This window comes from Nanorana parkeri, unplaced genomic scaffold (assembly GCF_000935625.1).
Source record: "Nanorana parkeri isolate BGI_ZX_2015 unplaced genomic scaffold, ASM93562v1 scaffold443, whole genome shotgun sequence".
Classification (NCBI taxonomy): Eukaryota; Metazoa; Chordata; class Amphibia; order Anura; family Dicroglossidae; genus Nanorana; species Nanorana parkeri.
The window spans coordinates 600,295-612,147 of record NW_017306711.1 but is presented as its reverse complement, the minus strand read 5'-3'; the positions used below and the strand labels follow the sequence as shown (position 1 = coordinate 612,147).

The 11,853-nt window shown below is 41.7% G+C and overlaps 1 protein-coding gene across 1 annotated transcript in view; it reads left to right on the top strand.

The window, feature by feature from the left end:
* The window catches only part of ADAMTS17 (ADAM metallopeptidase with thrombospondin type 1 motif 17), a 198,674-nt gene that overhangs the window by 23,878 nt on the left and 162,943 nt on the right, over positions 1–11,853 (top strand). The window contains exon 4 of the mRNA XM_018560245.1: positions 10,015–10,190. Within this exon, the coding sequence (XP_018415747.1) occupies positions 10,015–10,190 (176 nt within the window). The remainder of the gene's footprint in view (positions 1–10,014; positions 10,191–11,853) is intronic.

Genomic DNA, 11,853 nt, shown 5'->3' with positions numbered 1-11,853 from the left:
CCCCCCGCCCTGCCATCTGGTTGCCATTCTCAATGGGGAGGGGGGGTTGGCGGTGCGGGGGGGCGTATTGTGGAACCTGGCCTTGGGGCGGCAGGGGGAATAAATCAGGCACCTTATTCCTTACTTACTTTCTCTGCCTTGGTGAAATGTTCCCCTTCAAAGCAAGCGATATATGATTAAGTTGTTTTGAAATAATCGGGGTAGACAAACATTGGGTCATTATTGTTGTGACATGTAAAAATGTTACTGAATAATTTGTTTAATTTGTTAATGTTGTCGAATTAACCTTTAATTCAAAATTATATTCAGTCTAGTTCTCTAATTTCCACCAGGAAATATATTCAGGGAACATACAAGAGCATACAAAATATACCTAGGTTATATAAATGTTCAATAAAACAAGTGCATTCATAGTCGATTGTCATTATTTATAATCCCTATTTACGATCGTTACACTTGCCTAAATAAAAGCTTTCTGGTTTTCAAATGCCAAAATTTTCCTCAACTATCAATGCACCACTATATATGGAAAAGTGTAACTCAAGACTGCAACAATATGATGTTCAAGAATGACTCTAAAGCAAGATATTGTCTTCCATTCAACTAGATGCCGATGCCAGTATGTAAAATTGCAAGTTTTACACGGTATGCTGTATTGCACAACAGTCAAGAGACTGATATATTCCATCGTCAGTTGATCACTAAGCTGAGCGCCAGACAAAAGAATCAGTCTGTCCTTGCTGGCTCAAGCAGTTTTTTTCTTTTTTGTTGTTTTGGTGGCTGTACCCCAATCAAGCAGATAAATACACGTATGTGTAAACTGTCTTTTCTGGCAAAAGACAATACATTCTGTTTAGCCAGCTTTGTGATCCAGGGATCAATGCCAGATAGCAAAGTTGTTAAAATATAACAGAAATCAGTAACATAGACACATATTTAATAAAAAAATGTTTTGCTCTTTTTTTACTGCTGGATAGCATTTTCTGCTCCTCCGTGGCCAGTAAGTTGCATAGTATTGCATATGTGCTGGCATTTTTCCTTGAGAATAATGACCAATACAAATGTAACATTCCTATAGAGCAGTGGTTCTCAACCTGTATAACCTCAGGACCCACATTTGTCCTTGGTCATTCAGTCGCGACCCAAATCTCCCCACACTGGAACGCACAGCATTGTGGCATCGCATGTTTCGGTGCAAGCGATCAAACTGTGGGTGGGAGGTGTGTTTGGGGTGCCATTCAAATAAATAGCAATGCAACGCACCTCCCGCACCAGAACAAACAGTAGGTGCGATTGCTCCCACGTGGCCCTTTCCCCAGCCCACCCCATCTCAAATTGACACTCACCGACAGCCAGTATGTTTTGAATGGCTGCTTGTCACGATAAATGACAGTGGGGGAGGCTGAGGAGCCTCTTACCTAGTACAGTGGAAGGCATGCGGCACCCCACTGAACATGGGGTTGCGACCCACTTTTGGGTCACGTCTTACCAGTTGAGAACCACAGCTAAAGAGGTAGTTCAAAATCTTTGCTATTGGTCTTTGAGGCCCCCGGCAGATGCATGGTCCATAAGTGAAGTAGGTGTGGATGGAACCAGTATAACTTTTTATGGAAAAGTTGAGATCTGCCTAAAATGCTTGGTGTTTGTATCTTTACTGATACTACTGATTATTTTAACATACTGATTTTGAAATGTCATGGATTGTCCAAAGTCTCTTGTGTGTAAAAACAGCTGAAATTGAAGATCACTTCAATATCAAAAAAGTGGTGCACACAGCATGCAATCTATGCCAGCCAGCCAGCGTTAGCTTGACCAGACTAACTATAGCAGATGTAAATCCGAGCACATCATTTATTCTTGCTTCATGTATAAAATAAGCCTTTGTGTTGAATATCTTATTGTAGTATTAAATGTCTGCAGACTTCTAAAATCTAGAATATTTTTTGAATTCCTTTGGAGTTAAACCAGTACATGACACATCGCGCCTGGGCTTGCCATTTTAATTATATATAATTATCTTCCTAAATTTTGTTATTATTGCTCCAATGAACAGGATATCCATTTAACTTCTAGTAATGATAAGAGCCTCTTGTCTTTGAGAAAGGGCTCAGAGGCATAGCACTCACTCGGCTATGTCTTGAGTACACTTTTAGTAATAGTCTGTTTTTATTTCCAGGGATTTACCTAATAGCACAACATCCTGCCATCCTGTGCATTCTCTGCAAAGAGTATAGAATTACCATGATGTGGGCAGGTGTCTTTGCTTTTGTCCCTTTTGTAATATTCTTTTTTGAAATTTAACTCCAAGTAAATTTGATAAAACAAACTCAATTTTAGTTTGTTCATTAATTGCTGTAAAAATATGAACTTTTTAAAGCTGTGCTGAATTGTAATTGACTAAAGCAGAACTCTGGGCAAAACAAATCTTAACCCTTGCAGTGGGGCTACCCCGGCACTGCATGGGTGAAGTGTTATTTTAGCTCCCTAGACAAAACAAGCAAAGTTATACTCACTCACCCGAACCATGATGCCGGCTTGCTCTTAGACTCGTCTCTTCAGCCTTCTCCCCCTCCACTCCAGCGGTCTAAGGTCCTGCGAGACATCATCTTCTATAAAGTGTATAGAACATGAGGATACCAAGGGACATACCATCGCTCGAGCAGAGGAGGAGGCAGCTGGAGGGACGATATAGGAGACAGCTGGGATTGTGGTTCGGGTGTGTATAACTTTATTTTAGCTCCCTAGATAAAACGAGCACAAAACGAGTTAAAGTGACTGAACTGAAGAGTTAAATCTTAAAAATGCATTCTACCACCCTAACTATTAACAAACAGGTATCTTATTGTGTATCACTCAGCTGTAGATCCTCAAATCATCTCTGAATTGGTGCTGACACTGTCCTTCCTTCGGGAGGGGGGCTACTTTTGTTCCCCATGGTCCCTGTGTGTGTTGTAAAGTAATCCACCCCTCCAAGCTCACTCCCGGGATGGACCACAATCTCAATACAGATTAGTATACTAAACATGAGAGTGTAGTCCATCACAGGAGCGAGCTTGGAGCGGTGACTACTTTACAACACACACAGGGACCATGGGGGACAAAAGTAGCCACCCTCCAGAAGGAAGGACAGTGTCGGCACCAATTCAGATGGTGATGATTTGAGGATCTACAGCCGAGTGATACACAAATAAGATACATTTTTAATAATAGTTAAGGTACTTAAATGAAACTGTCACACATCGGCTCTATTGATCAGGAAGTGAGCGAACACATACCATTGCTCGCTCACTTCTCGATCATCTCCCTGCAGACAGCGGTGACTGTCAGTCACCTCTCCCCGCAGGGATTCCCCTCCTCCCCTCTCCGATCCTCCAGTGCTGACTGAAGGAACAGACGAGGAGGGGACGGGCATAGCTGCCTCCGCCTCTTCATAGGCAGAGCCCGCTGTCAATCAGCTACATGGGTGGATCTCGAGAGTATTGTCGGAATCCGTCCCGGCTGCGACGCTCTCAGTATATACTGTTGTATGTAGCTCGCTATATACTGAGCTTTGTGTCACGGGAGGATGTTCTTATCTGTCCTCCTGTGACCCTAAAGAGAACTATAGGATAAAAGGTTACCCCATAGTTCTCTTTTAAATGTATTTTTAAGGTTTAACTCCTGAGTTCAGGGTCACTTTAACCCTTGCCGTAGGGCTTAAGATTTGATTTGCCCGGAGTTCTGTTTCTATTTATTTCCTTGTATTATATTAAATTCCAAATTTAGGTTGATTGTATAAAGTGCTTGCATGACAGATAAAATAGTTGTAGAGCAGGAGTGATTAACAAAGATTTAGACTTTACCGTAAACCTATGGTCAGACTAAACTGTTTTATACTGTAGCTCACACTAGTATGTGGGCACCTCCAGGTACCTGCATGCTATATCACTTTATTTGTAGAACTAGAGCTCAATACCAGGGTGGGCTTATATGCATGTCATGTAACTTCCATGGTTGATGGTAGGCCACCCCACCTTCCACCTTTTTTAAGCTTCATTATTGGTTTGTGAAACTTCCCATCACAGTTCTTGGGAGGTAGTTCTTACTCTATTGGGGCCAAGGGGTAGGAAGGGAATGCCCAATGCCATGCATCATGAGTGTTAGGCGATATTTGCATCATAGCAGCCTGCTGTTCAAAGCTTCCAGGATGTGGTAGAGATAAGGAAATCCAACATGAAGGTGCCCAGAACTGTCTGTTATTCTTAGTTAGTTGCCAATATAAAGGAAACCGGTCATGCAAGAAACATGGAGGATGCCTTTGTTATCTCTCCTTTACAACCTCCTGGTTGCCTGGCTGTCATGCTAGACCTATGGTATCTGTACTCTTGAGTCACTGCCATAGACCATGTATGCAGATAAAGGTCTTTAAGGGTCAGTACAACAACCAGGCAACTAGCACTTTTAGAAGGAGCTAAGCAAATCTCCAATATTTCTCCTATGTCAGATTTCTGTGAATCTGTGACTGTTTCTTTTATGGAACTTCTGATGAACATACAGAGCTCCAAAACGTGTCAGGAAGCAGATACAGATCCATGTGGGGCTTATTTATAAAGTAATTCAGTAGTTATGGTGATATGTACAGATTCTACAGGGATTATATATATAGTAGATTAGAACTGTAGGTATAGATTCCATATGGGCTTATTTAATAAAAACTTTGAGGAATTGGGTACAGATACCACAGGAACCTATACATAATGAAGTAGAGGCGGTAGGTACAGATCCCACAGGAGCTTATATATGAATAAGTTGAAGAGGTTGGTGCAGATGCCACAATGCACACTTTTCAATATGGGCGGTGCAAAGCATTACATTGTGGGAGGAGAACAATATCTGCATTTTTTTGACTGGGCTTCCTATTGCTTTCTGTGCATTCTGTTGGAGAGCAGTCAAGCACAGCCATTTTCAGTGCTGGCTGCAGAGAGGCACAGAGCTTCAAGGGAGTGCAGTTAAGGGGTCAGGTAATACCCTTACAGAGACACTGTCACTTTGTTCTCCATAGGCAAGGTGATTGTATTAGAGCAGGTAATTTGTAGACATCTAGCAAGCACCTAGTGCATTATGGGAGCAATCTTGTTTTTCCATTTCAGTCCTATTTAGCTATGATTAGCCGAGGTCAAGAAAAATGGCCACACACATATGCTGTATTTCTACGTTTTTCCACATTTTCCTGGCTGTAGAGACTTGAAAACTCAATAAACAGTAGTTTTTTTTTAACCGAAAGAGTTGTAGCATTTTTTGAGAATTGAACTCAAAATGCTTTTGCAGCATTTTTTTTCCCATTAACAAGGCAGGAATCGTTTTGCAAGCATACAATATATGTCATTAAACTGTAATAGCACCCCTTCAATGCACAGACATCTTTTCCTGGGTGGTGAGATTGCTTCCTTCCAGCCCCTGATTTAAAAGTCTGGCCAGTGAGTTGTGTCTGGTTTTTAAAGAGGTGTTAATACTTGCCCATGGGAATTATCATTTCCAGCAACACAACATGAGCCAGTCTTACTGTAACTGAGTGTTTAAACAGCACAAGATAGAAATATACCTAATTCTTACTTTGTATTCTTTTAAAAGGGTGAATATACAATCTCCATAGTGTAAGACTTTAAAATACATTATACGCATATAAATCTGGTAAAATGTTTATGTACGGTGCTGAAAATCAATTACACTTCATTCAAAATTAAACACTGCGTTTAAACGGATTCAGGAAACTCGGCCTTCCTATTACATGATTTAGATTTTCCTCCTTTTTATCTTCTCAGTCTGGGTGCCTTCTAGCTATATACTGTGTATAGTTGTTTGTATGAACACATACAGTTTATTATTACTATTGTCTTCATCTGCTGAAAGTCCCCTAGGCAGAGCATGCCAAATGCAGACTAAGTATTCCGCGTTTTTTAGTACCACCCTCTGTGTGAGCCCGCTACAGCCTTCCCCACTCATCACGCAGCAATAGAATAGGTTGAATATCAGATAAGCAAATTACTGGATTCTGCAGCCCTAAACAGAATCTGTCACTTTGCCTAATGAGGACAAAGTGACAGGGTCTCTTGTAACAACAACCCCTCACCTACTGATTCCTGCCTTTCCTGCGCTCCCCCACCACTACATTGCTTTGTTGGAGCCTGTGGTAAATACCTGGTCCTTCTGGGTTTGGAGGAACATGTGACTTCATCCATAATTTCATTCCTCTGGCCTGAGCAAACAATTGCCAGGATTGAACACTGTAACTTGAGGAGGAGTTGGTAGAAGCAAACCCTGTAAGCAAATGGAGCTTATGCAGGGTTTGGATCCCTGACTTTGATGGAGGAACCGAGTGGGGTGGGAAAAGAATCGGCGATCAGAGATTATGCCAAACCGACTAGATGAGCAGTAGTAGCAGTATTCAAATCATTTTAAGCTTTTAAAAGGCCTTGCCAAAACAATTGCTGTTAATGTTGCATTCTTGAGTGCCATTTTAAGTAATATATCTGACGGCTTTAGATCATCCTTGCAGTTGTAAGTGACTCAGAAGGATCCAGACTACTGATTGTACTGGTTGTTTGTGAGGGTGCTTTGCCTTTTACTGAAAAACATTGTTTCAAGGATAGCAATAGAGTAACTTGCAATTAATTCTAACCTCTTGAGGCTGTAGGGCAGTGGTTCTCAACCTGTGGGTCACTGTGCAAGGTGAGAGTCCTCCTCAGCTCTCTCCTAGCGCAGCAGTGTCAGTTCTCCCGCCACGCCTCCAGATGTCGCTGCAGCAGCCGCGTCATCCCTAAATTTTACCTTTGGGGGTCACCACAACTTGGCAAATATTACCAAGGGGTCCCAGCCCTAGAAAGGTTGAGAACCACTGCTGTAGGGGCTCTTAAGGCTGTGGGTTTTGAGCAACTACACCACTGAAATTCTTTAGAGACAAAGTTACTCACCGATCCAACCATACAGCCTATTTAGGACAGGTACCCCTTCTCCTCTAGTTTTCAGAGTAAAATTTGTGGCATCCCTGGTTGATAGGCAATTTGGCTGGTAAAGAATTAATTGGCACTGCCTATCTTGTAAATGGGCAGTACTGGTCCTTTTAGTGGACTGTGTGCCCTAGGTGGTTGCATGATCCCCCAGGTAGATATGATGGGATCGAGCCAGCATAGACAGGCTCTCTTATTCAGGCAGATGCAATGATCAAGTGGGGTGGAAGGGCACTATAGGCTGTTGATTACTATTCCGTTGCTGAAGCGTTACATTCACTACATGCCTTTTGTTTGCAAATTGTTTAGATCACTGAGTAATTGTCTCAAGCTAGACAAATTCAGTTGACTGCACAACACAGTACAAGTTTGTGTAACGGGACCGCACCATTTAGCTGAAAACTGATCGGATTATTGCTATGTCAAATGATATTTCCAGAAGACTAGTAAATACATGAAAACTATCTGGACTGTCTTTCTGCAACACTCGGAAGCACTCATTTACACACGATAGAAATTAATGGCCATGCAACTATTGAGTGCTGAGAAGTCTGGATTGAGCTGCTTTTCCGTTGCCCTTCAGTAAAGTCACCAGAATGATCATTCAGATCAGTAAGAGGTAACTGCCAGATACTGGGTACTCTTTAGCAGCATTTGTGAAGCACCCTGTTGATCAGTACAAGCGGTCATCATGTTGCTTTGCCTTCCCACCATACATCTCCAAATCACCTGGTACACCTAGTGTTACAGAAATATTGTCCATTGTCATTCTGTAGATTCCATCTTTTGTTGAAAACCGGTTGCCAGCACATGAAAATGTGAGAAAACAAAACTGCAATTTTCATTACAGTAACTGTTGAAGTAGAGCAGCTCTGATGATGGATGTATTACCATGGAGCTCCTGTAACACATATTTTCCAGCTCTGGCCCATTAGTATAATATGGATACTTTCCTGAACGGAGACTGATGCAGACAGACATATGTGTTAGTTCCTAAACCTCCGCTTATTTTTATTTTTTACTTTACTTTTAGGGGCTTTGGGGAAATATTAGGGGTCTGATATTTCCATTTTTAAAATAGAAAAAGAGATAGAGGACTTTGTGTTCTCAATCTCCTTTTCTCTATCCCCTGTTATCAATGAACAGGAGTGTTCCTGTTCATTGATAACATGAGGACAGAGTATGTTTACTATAACTACAACTATGAATGAACAGGAGGTGATGTAGATCGCTTCCCATTCATTCATAATTGAGGATATAGTAACCATACCATGTCCTCAATTATCTACAAACACTCGGCAATCACTAATCACTGAGTGTTTGCACTCGCTCTGCTTTCTGACAGCTGTCACAGGAGGCTGAGCGAGCGGAGCAGGGAGGAGAGCTCAGCTTCCTGTGACCGTGCTGTCTCCGCCCCCACACCGCTCTGCCGGACTGTGACAGGAGGCTGAGCGGTGTGGGAGGAGAGACGCTGGCCACTCACAGCGCTCTAATCCCGCAGCGCTTGGCAGCCTGTGACACTTTCTCTCCTCCCCGCTGGGACACAGAGCAGCGCCCAGCGGGGAGGAAAGAAAGCAGGGATGCGCCGATGTATCGGCATGAAAATGGCACTTTCGGCATTTAGCCAAAAGTGCAATTTTCGGCCGATATATCGGTGCCAGACTTAATCGATCTCACTGCTTCCTGGGTCACAGCGGCTCTGTGACCCAGGAAGCAGTGAGATCGAGTTAGTGGCCGCCGGCTGCTTTTCGTTTTCTGAGTCACGATCCCATCCGTCGGCTGCGCTGTCCGGCTCCATCCGTCCTCCCACCCTCTTCACAAGCAGGCAAGCCGCCCTCCACTCCTACACACAGACGGGCTCCAGCTCTCCCCTCCTCTTCACAACATAGGCGTTTGACTACGGCCGCCCCCCAGGAAGGTGCCGCCCTAGGCAAACGCCTACTTTGCCTCGCGGTAAATACGCCCCTGATCGGTGCATCCCTAATACATACAGTGCGGGTAATTTATCATAACTGGAGCAGACAAAATGTGGAGTAGCTGTGCATGGTAACCAATCAGCTTCTCTTGTTAGTTTGTTCAGTTAAGGTTTGAACATGAAAAAGAGAAGCTGATTGGTTGCCATGCACAGCTGCTCCACATTTTGTCTGCTCCAGTTATGATAAATTTCCTTCAGTGTATATTGCATATACAAACTGCCTTGCAAAAAAAGTCACCACCTGGAATTAGTGCAGTGTTATGATCTGAGGTTGCTTCAGTTGGTCAGGTCTATTTTCAGTAATGTTATGTGCCCAAAAAATGAGGTCAGCTGCCTACGTGAACTTACTGAATGACCAGGTTTTTCCATCAATGTATTCTTTCTTCCCTGATAGCATGGGCATATGCCAAGATAACAATGCCAGGATTTGCCAGGCTTTTCCATGTGAGAAAATTATGTCTCATGCTCCCTGAACCACACTTTCACAATTTGAGCCCAATGTAATTGATGGTATTATTCAGGTAGGCAGGTCACCTTATTTTTTGGGCACATAAAGTTGCTGAACCTAGACCAGATTAAACTGAAGCAACTAAATCCAAGGTAGGTATACAGGTACTCGCATATATTAAAGCATGTTATTGACAATAAAATGCTGTTGTGTTTAATGATCTCCACTGCAAGACCCGTGAGTACTCCTACACCTACTTTTAATTTGTATGGATATTTCTTCTTTGACGAGCACCTGGGCATTTACCTCCCAAATGGAGTGCGGTAGCTACCTTATACAAACCTACCAAAACACAGAATATATGGCCAAAGCAGAATTACTGAGGCAAAATGATACCAGTATTTTCTTCTATCTGCAGCTGAAACAGTGCCATATTATATGTGTTTGAGAGTCACAAGTGGAGCTTGAATTTCATTGAGGGTGCATTGCAGATATATGACCATACTCCTTTCCCATTCTGTTCTTCTTACTGGTTGCCTATCACTGGATAATCTGCCATACTTTTATAGCTCTGCAAGACCTAATCTTCCTTTTTCCACTTCTAGGGAAAAAAAAGAAGTCAAGCAAGAGGGAGGAAGGCAGTGACTGGCGGGAGCGGAGGAATGCCATCAGGCTTACTGAGGAACATACTGTGGAGACGCTGGTGGTGGCAGACTCTGATATGGTCCAATATCATGGAGCAGATGCAGCACAGAGATTCATTCTTACTGTCATGAACATGGTATGTTTAAAAAAATGCAGATTTGTGTCTTTATCAGCCCTTTTAAGTGTTTTTTTTCTTCTTATCACAGCCATCAAATCACTCACCAAATGTGTTCTAAACGTTTAGTTTAGTGTATTAGAAATGATATTGGTTTTAGTAATGACATGGCTCATGTGAGAATGCAATATTCCCACCATGGTATTACTCTAACCGGTTAGATTCAAACTTTAGACTTAATATGTCATATTTTAGATCAAGCTGTACATCTGATTGGTACTTGTTTGGAAATTATAACACTTTGATACTTAAACAAATAATGTTAATAATATATGCAATTGGCATCATAGTTGCAAATGTGTGAAACTAAAGGTGACCATACACTATGCACAGTGAGTACTGCTGTCTGCACCTTTCTGGCCGGCATCCCTGAAGCAAAAGATCGAAAGAGACAGATGGAAAATCTTCAAATGAATTGTGCTTGCAGCCAATCAGTTGCAAGCACCGTTTGTGTATTCTGACAGCAGCTGGTGGCCACCGTCAAAATACAAGGGAAACAGCTGGGGAATAAAGCAATCTGTTCTATTTTCTTCGGGGGAAAAAATAGAATGGTATATGGCCAGCTTAATGCTGCCTTTGTTATCCATAAGTGCCATTTGACTTGTCCCTTTCGTAATTCTAGGCACGTTAGAAAATGAAAGGGAGAACCTCATTTGGTGCACCAGGCAACAAAATCTCTATTCAGACACTTCCAGTTTTGAGGCCATACATGCTTTGCAGTTTAGGGACTGGCCTTTTATGGAATAGTGAATTGTCATTGCTAAAATATGTAACATGTAGTACTGAATATGACAACAGATATTAATGTATTTTGAATGAGGGATAATAGCTGCAATAATAAAGCATGCCTAAAAAACTGCAGTATAGCATGGATGTATCACGTTGCAGGCCACATTGTGGTGCTCGGATTCATGCTTCTTCCAGTGTCATATTAATATTCGCTCATAGATATATCTGTGAAAGTTGGCAACTGTTCTGTTTAAATTCCACGACAGCTGTTCACAAACATCCATAAATGTGGAGCCACGATCTGGAATGTCATTTAGGTTGGTAACAGTATGATGCCATCCATACCACAAATAAATAAACAGCTAACCTATAAATCCTAGTACTATTTTTACATCAACATAAGAGAATTGGCCCAAAATATTCCTGTCCTCTCTAAAGATCATAACTGTCCTTTTGATTCATGGCTGGGGTTAGTGCCACATGGAATTGGATAGTGTATCTTGAACTTAGTGCTTGAAAATACTACATGACCTTTCAAATTTTCTGATATAATTTTGGCATATACATCAAGTGTGCTTATTTATTTAGTGCAATGTGTCGAGTACAGTTGCCAACAACAATTCGGCAATCATTTTTCACAAACGTGAGTTCTGTAAACCAGTAAAAGGTGACATTTGTTGCTGTATGTTATTGTACTTCTATTCATCATTATGTTTGCAATGTTTTACTAAATACACTTGTACAAAATGCTTGCTGAGGTTGGTAAAAGTGTGGTTTTTTTCAAAGCTGAACTCTAGCCAATCGGCCAAACTGCTAAATACAGATTAAAAAATAAATATTGGTAGGTAAAACAGCTTTTATTATTATTATAAAAAAAAATATATATATATATTAA